The sequence below is a fragment of the Palaemon carinicauda genome, chromosome 10, assembly GCF_036898095.1.
Source record: "Palaemon carinicauda isolate YSFRI2023 chromosome 10, ASM3689809v2, whole genome shotgun sequence".
NCBI lineage: Eukaryota > Metazoa > Arthropoda > Malacostraca > Decapoda > Palaemonidae > Palaemon > Palaemon carinicauda.
In genome coordinates, this window is record NC_090734.1 from 71,418,777 (window position 1) to 71,432,158 (window position 13,382).

At 42.3% G+C, this 13,382-nt stretch overlaps 1 protein-coding gene across 1 annotated transcript in view; it reads right to left on the reverse strand.

Moving 5' to 3' along the window:
- Positions 1-13,382, reverse strand: part of Ufl1 (UFM1 specific ligase 1) — a 267,931-nt gene that overhangs the window by 207,229 nt on the left and 47,320 nt on the right. Inside the window, exon 4 of the mRNA XM_068380989.1 lies at positions 6,208-6,357. Coding sequence (XP_068237090.1) covers positions 6,208-6,357 — 150 coding nt within the window. The remainder of the gene's footprint in view (positions 1-6,207; positions 6,358-13,382) is intronic.

The following is a 13,382-nucleotide window of genomic DNA, read 5'->3' on the forward strand; positions in this document are numbered from 1 at the left end:
AAATAGAGGACTCAAGTCGTATCAACACATCAGTCGTTGAGTGCTTTTTTCTGAATCCACATTGAATCGGTGATAAAATATTCTTCTTTTCAAGGTACCACATCAACCTTGCATTGACAATCTTCTCCATGATTTTACATAAACAAGATGTCAATGCAATAGGTCGGTTGTTTGCTGCTAAAAACTTGTCCTTACCGGGTTTTAAAAAGGCTAAAATAATGGCTAATTCCCAAACACTTGGATAACTATGATCATGCCATATTCTATTAATAATGCTTAAAATAAATAGCTTTGTATTAAAATGTACATGTTTAATCATTGCATATGGAATTCCATCGGGTCCCGGGGCTGTATTGTTACAATTAGTAAGAGCGGAATCATATTCTCTTTCAGTAAAAGGAGAATTATATGACTCTTCCCTTCCTGTTACGAAATCATTGCTCCTATACTGGTGACCAGGAGCTCCTTCACACTTGCTGGATACATTTGAAAAATGTTCAGACAGGACATTACTGACATCATTTGCTTCAGTCACATACTGATCGTTCACCTTTAACACTGGTGGTGGGTTCGGGGTAAATTTGCCGGCAATCTTTTTTATTTTCCTCCACACAGCAGATGGTGGTGTTCTACTGTTAATGGAGGAAACAAAAGACACCCATGACTGGCGCCTTGCTTCCTTCATGGCACGACGGAACTGTGCTCTACATTTCTTATATATAATCAAATTGCCCTCATTGCGGTGTCTGCGCAGTCGAGTTAAAGACCTTCTTGTGGCTCTGTGCAGGGCAGTTAGTTCTGAAGACCACCAGGGGACTGGTCGTCGTTTGAATAACCTGTTGTTTTGGGAATTGAATTAACTCCTGCTGTATGAAGGGTTCCATTAATTAAGTCTATGGCATCATCGATATTTTCAAACTATTCTGCATTTCCTTCAATTTCACTTAGCTCATGACACCTATCCCAGTCCGCCTTATCAAGATTCCATCGTGGAGATCTTTGTAAAGGTGGACCATTGTTGGTGTTTATAATGATTGGTGCATGACCACTAGTATGCCAATCATCTAATGTCCTCCAATCAAAATCAAAGAGGCAGTTAGAGCTTGCAATTGAAAGGTCGATGCATGACAAGGTACCCGTCTGTACATGGAAGTGGCTCTCCTGTATTAAGGAGTCCGACATCCTCGTTTTCCACAATTGATGATATAATATTGCCCCTCGTGTTTGCTAAAACATCACCCCACAAAGGATGTCTACCATTCAAATCTCCAAGTAAAAGAAAAGGTTGAGGGAGCTGTTGAATCATCTCTACTAAATCTTCATACAATACGTTATCATTTGGAGGCAAGTACAGCGAACAGATTGTATATTTTCTCCCTATATCAATCTGTACAACCACTGCCTGCAGAGGTGTACGGACAGATATATGAGACTTCCGCCATGGCTCCCTACTCGTGATCATAAGGTGTCCTATAACTAATATATTCGCGAGGACAAGGGGTATTAGCATCAAGCTTGCTCTCCTGTAGACTTACAATTATGGGGGAATGCTCGTAAACTAAGAGCTTAAGTTCTTTATATTTGGCCCTTAAATCCTGACAATTCCATTGCAAAATGGAGGAAAAAACTATGATTTATTTTTTGGAAGAGCTTTTAGATGAAGTCTTCCCATTAGCAATTTTTGATCTAATGCTATTTCCCGGTGGTTTTATTAGAGAGGGTCTTGATAAATATGGTTTCTTGTTTATGCTTTTCTTATTGTCCTTCTGATCCAATTGTTGAGGGGGATGGTGGACCTCAACTTGAACTTCTGATTTATTTAAATTGTCTTCTGGTTGATCAGAAACATCAACAGACAAAACATCATATTTATTTGATGTCATAACTCTAATATTACTTATGGAAGGGGGTGATAGAGATGGAGGTCTCTCTCTTTTCCTAATTATAGGTGGTGAGGATCTACCAGGTTTTTGCACCTTCCCTACCACAGGTGCACCTGGTAACTTTGTTTCGGGTGGAACCTCCATCAAATCAGGCAAGGACATGGCCTGAGAGAGGTTAGTACTATTGCTGGTAATGGGGGATGAAGTTTGTATAGAAGTGGGCAGTGCAGCAGTTTTAATGCACAGTGGCAAATCCTTGGAAGGCAATATGCTTACCTTGTCACGCAAAACTTTACTATCATTAGATGATGTATTTCTTTTCTTGGAATTACTGGCAGCACTATGTGGGTTCGATGTCTCCTGTGGTATATTTTCTCTTGATTTCAGTGCCTTTGCATAGCTGTTTGGTTTTTTCAGTAGTCTTTTGGCATGTCCTACACTTATGTGTTCTACACTGGATTTGTTGAGGGCTGCTTCTTCAAACTTATAAATCTCGCAGCTCCTGTCAGTGGATTTATGGTTTGAACTGCAGTTCAAACAGCTGGGCTCAAGTGTACTCATTCCATGATAAGGACTGGCACAGATGCTACACATTTTTTCATTTTTACAAACTTTAGTAGGATGTCCAAATTTGAAACATTGTAAGGGCTTTTGTTTAAAAGGTCGAACTTTTATTCTTTCATTTTCAATATCAATGTGGAAAGGCACATCAGCATCCTGGAAAGTAAGGATAATCATTGACGTCCCAGGAATCTTATGCACTTTCCACACTGTTATTGGGCACATGGCTAGTATTTCCTCTTCTGTAAATTCATACAGATCTTTATTGAAGACTACTCCCCTTCCGTAACTAAAGTTTAGGTGGGGTTTGACATCTAACATATCCTCATCACTGCTTGTCGTAAGGTTAGACAGTATTACTGATTGCGTGTATGATTTTGCATGGATTAGGAAGCTATTTTTCCCAAAGCGAGATATATCACCTGGTGCAATGGTTCCTACCTTTTTCTGAATTAGTTTGCTAATTTTAAAATAATTCCCATTACTCCCTTTAGGCTCGGCAACAAGCCACATTGGTGGTTTTGGCTTTCTTTGGGGGAGCATAGTTAAATTGATATCTTTCTCAAACCAGTCAGCAGGTCTATATACATCCAAACTGTTTGGTATCTCATCACATAGGGCACCCATGACATTTAAGTTATTAATTTTGATATCATTGATGTTACATAGTGCATTGAATGCTTCTTCATGATTATTATAAGTTATCCATGAATGCCATTTTTCATTTTCAAATTTCATTCTAATTTCTTTTATCACTCCATAGCACCTAAATGCTTTATATATCAAATCATAATCAGTATTTATTGGAATTTGGGTAACATGAAGGATTCGAAGTTTCCCTTTGTTACCCGACTTAATTGGTTTTAAAACATTAGTAGAGAGGTCCTTTTTTGTTCCTAGGTCATCAACAGAATTTTCCTTAATTGAATTAGCAGAGGTCGTCAACAGTGCCGGGGGAGAGTCAGCGTATCCAGGGGATGGGGGTTCGTTACTTAAAGAATCCATTAGACGAAAGAGAGAGAAAAGGGTTAGTTTGATGTACCTGCTCAAGAATGTTAGGCCATCACACGTCAGAAAGGAAATTTGCACTCTCCACTATCGGCACAATGAGAGTATACTTCCCAGATGGTCCACTCCATACCCTACCCGAAGGATAGCATCAAAACAGATATAGAGGCACAGGTGTAAGCTGAACCCGCCTGTTAGGACTGAGACCAAGAAACTATGCAATCATCCTCCCCTTATCTGTAATGACGGGCTTCCGGCCAAAAGCCGAGAGTCCTACCCCAAGCATTGGATCCCCTTGGATTCCGAAGACCCAACACTTGAGAATAGTTTTGCCAAAAAGGTCCAAACCATCTTCGGGATGGCTGAAATCATCCAATACTCTCACATATAGCTTTGAATGCAAACACCTCCCAACCATGATACCTCCTCCCACTCATCTAAGCAGGCAGCAATAAAGGATGTATGAACATCCCCGCCGGGGCTACAATGGATGTAGAACATCCAAGCCATAGGAGGAAAAAAAAATATATATATATGTACATAATATATATACATATATAATGAGGGAAATATTTCTCATAGAGTTTGGAAAGCAAGACGAAAGAAAGTTTATGAAATTAGGATAAGGTGGAAGTAATATTGAGAAAAAGAAAAAGGTGAAAGAGAGAAATTTAGATTCGAACTGGGGGAGCAATTTCCCCAAGTTCGAGAGCCCTCTTGCCCGTCACCAAGTTTCAGCACGGGAATGAAATGCCGTGCTGAAGCTCAATGACTTCATCAAGGCATTCTCTCATTAAGAGGGATTCCCTTGGTGAAGGATGGTCTTCATCAGACAGGAAGGGAGAGTATCCCTGGGGAGATACTGGAGGGACTAGCCTTGATGGTCTGCACGGAGTCAGCTTCACCCACAGGGAAGTGACAGCGTCGGAAACTCCTCTTTTCCTCTTCAAAGGGGTAGAGGAAGCCATGGTTCCATGTCGAGAGTCCAGAGCTATAGGCTGCTCTGGTGAGCGGCCGGACAGGACAAGTTTGAATGCCTGTGTTACAGCTCTGACTAGGGCACTGCACCAAGATTGCTGACTGACTGAGGCACTGTCGGACAGATCCCCTGAAGGGAACGTTGATGGAAGGTCGGCAGGTCTAAAGGGTCGATGGTCAGGAGCTGTGATGTGTCCTTTGTAAGGGCGAGCATCCACCGATGGGGATCGCGAACGATCCACAGAGAGGTCCAGGACCGAAGTCTCAGGACTAAAAGCAGGAGCAGTGACGGTCGAAGGTCAGATGACTGCAGCGGAGGCTCCTCTGCAGGGGACGGCTGCGACGACGAAGCAGACGAACCAAAAAGGCGCCTCTTCACCAATGGTGAAGGGAGACCTCTAAGGCGAAGTGGAGGGCGAGCTTTCCGACGAAGGCGCCCTGTGGGGGCCGTTAGATCAGCAAGCTGACCCTGTGCCGCAGCAGTCCTCCGAAGAGGAGTCTCTATGAGTGAACTGAGAAACACTCGCAGGAGAGACAGACATTGGACTTAGTTCCCCCCCCCCCCGAAGGATGTTCAGGAACGAGGGAAACTAAGTCGGCAGCAACCGCTGGAGAGTCTGCAGGGGCAGAGGAGTTGGATGATACTGAATGAGACACCTCTGACACTACAACATCGATGAGGGCCAGAGGATCTACCTCTGACGGCGACGAAGAATGCTGAACAGAAGCACCCATTCGGATGAACTGTAGCAAAGCTTCCTTGGAGGGCGGACCCGTGAGCCCCAAGGAAGACCAAATCTGCAACAAAGGGGTTAGTGACAAGGCCTCACCCGGGGGGAGAGGTGGGGCCACTTCGCTAGGGGAAGCAACACCATCTCTCGAGGACCGGGGTTGGCCGACATTAACTTGGGCTACGCTACTACTCGATGGTCTCTCGTAAGAGGCCGAACGAGTAGAAGCTTCGGAGGAGGGTCAGGAGACGGAAGAGGAGGCCTTGGGTCTTTCTCCCTTCAAAGGAACCTTCAGAGGAGAAATATCCCGCTTGGACTTCTTCCGCCGTCGCCCAAACCTCTCCCACTGGGAGGAAAACCACTCCCTACACTCATTACACTTATTTACACTATCACACCATTGACCTCTGCATACAGGACAAAGGGTGTGAGGATCTGTCTCCGCCGACATAAACGTTCCACAAGGGCGGTCAGAGAGTCCAGGGTAGGTGCACATGGTCACAGAAGTCAACTTCACAACAGACACTAGAGAGAAAAAAAAAGCAAAAAGACAGAATAATGGCTGCCAATATACGGCGAGGATGAAGAGCGGCAACATCCGTTCACCAGCCGAACTGAAAGAAAAGTGACCTCAATCACAGGTGTGTGAGGGGGGGGGGATGGTAGCAAGCTACCCTCCCTTACCCCCGCTAACTAGCGGTATGGGTAGTTAACCCTCGCTAAATTTTAATGGCATATCATTTCAGCTACGCCGAAAGTAATACCCCTATTAAATAGCGTGGTTTGTATTCCAGTTATAGAACAATCTTATTTTTAGCACAAACACCTTGCAAGCCATTATAAAAATGAATTTTATGGAAATAGTTGAAATAAACTGCATATCATTTCCATTTAGTGTCGTATACTTCCTTTGAAAAGATCTCAAAAACAGATTGAAAAGTCAACATTGTTTTCATCCACTGATAATAGTACACTTCTTGATTATCTGAACAAATTAAAGTTCATAGATAAAAAATCCTCTATACTTTTGAATTAAACAAACATACCTAGATATCCATTTTGCTTCCAGAAATTATCAACCCAGTCATTCTGAGTTTGGGAGTAAATGTTTGGGATATAAATTGCTCTGTGAACTTGCTGATTCCCAGTTAGAATTCCTGGAATCCTTCCTGTTTCAATAAGTTTTTCTGCCACACCTGAAATGAGGTAAATGTAGGCACATTAGAATAAATTCAATGAAAAATTTATACTGTACTTGGTTCCAAAGATAAATATAAAATAAGAAATATTAGGATGAAAAAGGATGAATACTTGGAAAGCAATGGATAAACTGTGAGGGATAGGATCTGTCTTTGAATGAAAGACCCTTGACATTAACAAAGTGAAGGAATGCACAAATAGTGAGAGGTGAATTTCATAGCATTTTAAGGAGGTTTAACGCACAACTAATGAACTTTCTGTGTAGGCATATGAAGTAACTAATGCTGTGGAAGTTTTATGCTAAAACAGAGGTTCATCCTTCATTTAACAGTTGAAACTTTATTTTTACACAAAATTCAATTAGGTATTTCCATATTTACCTGTGAATATAACATACTATTAATTGCAAGTACCAACTAGCCAATCTCTGAATAAAAGCAATAAAATTTTCTCCTGCCACCATCCCCTTCCTCCAAGGGACTGCCACCCTTCCAATTACAAAGACAGCGAATGGAGGAACAAAACTGGGAAAGAAGAGTTATTGACGAACCAGATTAAATAAGTTGTGATTAATGATGCAATGAATCCCCTCAAGAAAAGTGGGGGAGGGGGAGGAAACTATATCTATTTATAGCTAAGTACACTTTGTAAATACAGGATATCACAAATTTTAAAAGTAATTTGTATTTTTTCATAAATGTATAAACCCTTTAATAACAGTATGTTTTCAGAATAGCTGGAACTCAGCTGTTAAGACTTATACAGAAGTATTGGTAGTTACCGGCAGCACATTGAGTAACATTTTTTACCTTAGACCTAGGACTTTCAGGGTTGTTGAGGTGGGAAGAGTAACTTTAAGGACTTGTTTGTAGAGTTAGAAAAGACCATTTACTTTAAAAATTTGTGATTTGTTCCTACATGACTACAAACTGTATCAGAAAGTATTGTCCACAAGAGAAATTGGTTGCATACATTTCATTCATCCTCCTCCTCTTCTGGGAGGATGAGTGAGATACTTCAATAAAGAACTTGTTTGTAAGGAAAATTTAGTCAGTCGTGAGGATCGCCTGCATCTAATGTCCGATCCAGCAAATAATGGAGCTACTGCTCTTACCCAGCGGGGAAAAAATAAAGAGGAGAACAACCAGATATTCTACCTCTCCCTATATATTTATGTCAAAATTGCTATCTTAGATGAGATACTACTTTTCCTGTGAGGGACCTAGGTTTGCAACACACCATGTTTCTTAAAGAACCAATCATATATAGATGACAATTTCAGTATCTGAGTGAGGGGAGCCAGTTGAACAGAGGTGACAACCATCCTGAAGGACGCTCAACATCCAGTCCTCTGCTCTGAGTCCCTGCTACCTTACCAATTGGCTAGACAGGCATCCCCTAACAACTTGTGGCAATGAAGGGAAAGGACTGGCTTCCTTAACGTCCTCTGACTCCTCTCCTACATCTTCCCCTTCATAGGGTGCCCTCTTCAGGGAACGTAATACCTTGACAATGTTCTGGGGTGGAGGTCGCATTTCAATAGGAGGGCAGGTCTGTTCAAAGCTTCGTACGACCATAGAAATATCTTACAAAGAAGAAATATCTACTTCCTTTAGTCTAAAGACTTAGCTCAAGGCAGGGTGATAACCTTTTAATGCTGAAACAGACCAGAATTTCTCTTTTTGGAGATGAAGAAAGAAGTTGGCAAGTAGTGGAATAGAGGCTCCGAGATGAGAGACACCCTCTCCAGGACACCAACCATAGAAGATGGACCACTTGACTTGATAAACTGAAGTTGAGGATCTGTGGAGGCATCCAGACATCTCTTGCACAGCTTCGCATATAAAGCCTCTCTACGAGAGGAGATGTTTGATAATATCCATGCGTAAATCCAAAATAATTTCACCGCACTGTGAAATATCTAGACGTGGTTGGCACAACAAGTGGTGCAGGGGAAGCAATTCCCTCGGATTCTACACCATCAGAAGTAGAAGGTCCAAATACCATTCTGCCTGAGCCAGTTCAGAGCCACAAGAGTTATGTTGAGACTGGGTGTCGCACGAACTTGGTTTAAGACGCTCCTTATTACGCAGAACGGCAGAAAAGCTTAGACATTGAAGCCATCCCACGAGTGCTCGAATGTGTCCTCAGGAGCTGTCTTTTGATCTGGAACTGGAGAGCAGTAAATGGGAAGCTTGTGGTTCAATGAGGTTGCAAACAGGTCTAACGTTGGCAAACACCACAAAGTATGGATCTCTGTCGCTATCCGGGGACTTGAAAACTATTCGGAGCCTATCACTTGCATCCTCTTGCTCAACTTGTCTGCCACTCTGTCCTTCCAGCCTGGAATGAAGTGGGATGTCAGGGAAATCGAGTTGAGTTCCGCAAATTCAATAGTTTTGATTGCAAGATTGCAAAGTTACAGAGTCACAGTACATCCTTGTTTGTTTATACTGTACAGTATAGACCAAAACAGATGTGGTCACTCATCAACACCACTGAGTAGCCTACTAAATGCTAGAGTGCTAGATAAGCTACTCTCAGCTCCAATACATTTATATGGTCTCAGCACTCCTACTCTGACCAATGCCTTGAAACCATTTGTTGAAAGTGCTGTGATCCTTAACCTTCTTTGGACGTGTCTGTGAATAATAGGAATTCAAGAGGTGGCATCAAGAGTGGGTAACCCTACAGAAGGTTTGACCCATCAAGCCAACATTCTGGGTCATTTGTGGCCTCTTCCACTGTCCGCACTAGTGAGAGAGGATGGTCGAGATGATGCGACCAAAACTCCCACTGAAGTGACTGAAGGTGAAGGCAGCCCCCTGGTATTAGGCATTCCAAGGATGTTAGGTGTCGTAGTAAACACTGCCACTGATATAACAGCACATGGATTTGCCGAAAAAATTGAAAATACTTATCTTATGTGAGTTATCCTATCCTGAGACGGATAAATCCTATGAAGGAACATATCTATGTCCATTCTGAGGTACAGCACGTGAGTCTTCTCAAAAGCAGTAGTATAGACATCTTTCGATTCACCACAATCCCTAGATCATGACAAAACAAAATTCTGTCTGTCTCGGTAAAGGAGAAGAGACAAATGCCGTTGGCGTATGCCCATGGCAAAGTAGAGTGTAGACCTGTAAAGACTTCAGGAGCTGTCAAATTCCCAGAGCAAAGTACCCTGAACTGGAATACTTTGTCAGCTACAACTACATGTAAGTACTCCCTAGAAAACAGATGAATCAAGATCTGGAAGTGTGTGTCTTTAACGTCGATGGTCACCATAAAGTCCAAAAGGCTTCAATAGCCTTCTCTACAAGAAAGAGTATACTAAAGAAACCTGGAGAGCAGTCGTCGACCTCTTGGAGAACACCCTTCTCCAGCATAGCCTAAACTTTTGCCTACAGGGCTAAACCCTTCACCAGGGGCTCCTCAACATCCGGATCTCAGCATTGATTATGTTTCTTTAACTCTGTATGACTCTTTTAAAATATTAGGTGTGATTCTCAACAGCAAATTTACTTTTGAGAAACAAATTAGGTCTGTCTCTTCTTCAATTGCACAAAAATTTGGCTTATTAAAGAAGTCTTGTAAGATTTTTGGTGATCAATATATTCTGAAGAAGTGTTTTAATTCTTTTATTGTACCTTGTTTCGAGTATTGTTCTCCTGCCTAGTCTTCGGCTTCTGATTCTCAACTTAATTTGTTAGACACGAACGTACAGTCGATCAAATTCTTAATCCTGATCTAGATAATAATCTCTGGCACCATTGTTTAATCAGTTCTTTATACATGTTGCATAAGATTTTTCATAATTCTGTCCATCCTTTACATCTAAATCTTCTTGGACAGTACCATCCTGTTTGTAATACAGCTAATTCTAACAGTCATGCCTTCTCCATCACGAGGCTCAATACTACACAGTATTAAAGAATTCTTATGCCAGCTGTAACCAATTAAGCTTGTAGCTTAGCTGGTAATAATAATAATAATAATAATAATAATAATAATAATAATAATAATAATAATAATAATAATAATAATAGGATGACGAAGTCGCTGGTCGTGAAATCAGAAGGAGGAGAGCTGATGAACTGGAGGAGGTACCCGGATCAAAGGATGTCCACCATCATCATTCCGCTCCATGATACAACCACTTCGTCCAATTGGACTGTAGGTATCATTCCACTGGTGGTATAGTGGATGAACCAGACCCCATAAAGGGGTCGTCGTCCTCAGCCTTTTCTTTTGACTTTAAAAAGCCCTTGGACTTGATGGGCCAAAATCCTCGCTTTAGAATCTATGCCTGAGATCAAGAATTGCTCCTCTGAGCTGGTTTGCGGTGCTGTAATGATTGAGTTGCACAGCTCTAGCTTGACCTGTGGCGAAGGTGGAGGCGGACTGCAATTGAATGAAGGAAAGAAGGAAAGAAGTCCGGGCTGTCTTTCCTCCACCTTTTGATCGTAGCTTCTACCTCTACTGTTGGAAACAGGGTAGGACTCTTTAGGGAAGAGTTACGGAGGTTCAATTCTTCTCTTTGGCCAATTCACTTAAGAGAATTTTGGACGTCACAGCATCACGTTGTTAAGTATCAAATTAACCCACTGGCTGCCTGCCTGTTGCATCAGGAACTCTACCATCATGTTCCCAATGAGAATGATGTTCTTCAGGGCCTGCTTCTTGTCTGTGTTGGACAAGGCTTCAGTGTCAGCTAGAAAGGCGACAGTCTCTGATTGATTGATTGATTGAGTTTTGGGTTTTCTAGCATCCTGACATAGAAGGTCATAGACACTAATATAATTTGTTATAAGCAAATTATAAAATGAAATTATATTCAAAACCATAAAGGCAAACAACCAATAGATCGCAAAGAGTTGTTGATGGGCGCTATTGTGAGTATAGGACTGTGAAATCTAGTGTTTCCATTACTTTTCATTCTATATACACATGACATGTGGTTTGGATTAGAAAACAAGATTATTGCCTGCATGGAAAGATACAGTATACTCATCTCTAGCACCGAGCCATGATTCTAGAGTGATGCCATGAGATAGGGGGGTCGTTGTAAACTTGGAGAAATCCTCCTTGGAACCCAAGCAGAAATTAATATACAGTGGAACCTCTACATACGAATTTTCCAACATCCGAAGTAAAATTCGATCAAATTTGCGTCTCGACACCCGAAGTCTTGCTCCAACGTACGACGTAGATCATATGCGTACGCGTAGAGTTTTCTCGAAGCGTCGATCGTAGTTTCTTGTTTACGCCGGTAGACGGCAGCACATCCGAGGGACGCCAATCGAGCGTCGCCTTGATCAGTCCTTTCATCTCGTGCGCATCGTGTGGTTGTTCTCTATTCGCTCTGTTAGTAACAGTGTTTTTTATCTTCCTTTTCCCACGTTTCATTTATTATTTTACTTATAATCATGGGTCCTAAAAAGCTTAGTTTTGGTTCAGGAAGTAGTAGTGATGAGAAAAGGAAGAAGTCAATGCTTTCATTAGAACTAAAACAAGAAATAATAGAAAAGCATGAGCGAGGTGTGCGTGTTAGCGATCTGGCTAAACAATATGGCCAGAATATGTCTACGATCTCGACGATCATAAAACAGAAGGCAGCCATTAAAGCAGTGAAACCATCGAAGGGGATCACCATTTTTTCTAAACGTCGTAGCCCTACTCTGGAAGAGATGGAATGCCTTTTGTTGATCTGGATAAAGGACAAGGAGATTGTTGGCGATACGATCACTGAAATGATCATTTGTAAGAAGGCCAGCGCTATCTATTGTGACTTGAAGGTGGCGGGCTCTGGGGGTGACGCGGGGGAGAGTTCAACCGATCCTATGACGGAGGAATTCAAGGCGTCTCGAGGTTGGTTCGAGAAATTTAGGAAACGGACCGAGATTCATTTAGTTGTTCGGCATGGAGAGGCTTCAAGTTCGGACACCGAGGCTGCTAATGATTTTGTTAAGTTCGAAAAGATCGTGGAGGAGGAAGGCTACGCAGAGCAGCAGGTTTTTGACTGTGATGAAACCGGTCTGTTTTGGAAAAAGATGCCTAGTCGAACATACATTACTGCCGAAGAGAAGAAAATGCCTGGACATAATCCTATGAAGGATCGGTTGACTCTTGCGCTCTGTGCCAAAGCCAGCGGGGACTGCAAAATAAAGCCGTTATTAGTTGACCATTCCGAAAACCCTAGGGCATTTAAAGCACATAGATTTAATAAAGACCTGCTACATGTTCTATGGCGTTCTAATTCTAAGGCTTGGGTCACTAGGCATGTCTTTGTGGAATGGGTAAACGTAGTTTTCGGCCCTGCTGTCAAGAAGTACCTTCAGGAGAGGAATTTGCCTTTGAAGTGCTTGCTTTGTTTGGATAATGCACCCGCTCACCCCCCAGGACTCGAAGATGATATCATCGATGAATACAAATTCATCAAAGTGTTGTATCTTCCACGGAATACCACCCCTATCCTCCAGCCCATGGACCAGCAAGTCATCTCTAATATTAAGAAGCTCTACACCAAGCACTTATTTAAGCAGTGCTTTAATGTCACGCAAAGCACCAACTTAACTTTGCGTGAATTTTGGAGGAGAGACTTTAATATCGTGCACTGCTTAAAGATCATAGATCAGGTTTGGGAGGGAGTAACTCGTCGGACACTGAATTCAGCTTGGAAGAAGCATTGGCTTGATGCCGTTGCTCCCAGAGATTATGAAGGTTTTGGCCCCGAGCCTGGACCTGTGCTTGCCGTCGAGGAAGACGTCGAAGAGATTGTATCTCTTGGCAAGTCCATGGGTCTGGAGGTCGATGAAGATGACATCACCGAACTCGTCGATGAGCATCATGAAGAGCTCACCACTGAGGAACTCAAGGAGCTGCAAGCCATGCAGCATGATGAGTTCCAAGCGCAGTTGAGTGAGTCGGCAGAGATCGAGGAGGTAGGTCACATCTTAGGTTCGGCTGAAATAAAACAGATGTTGGCATATCATCAACACGTGGTTGATTTCATCGA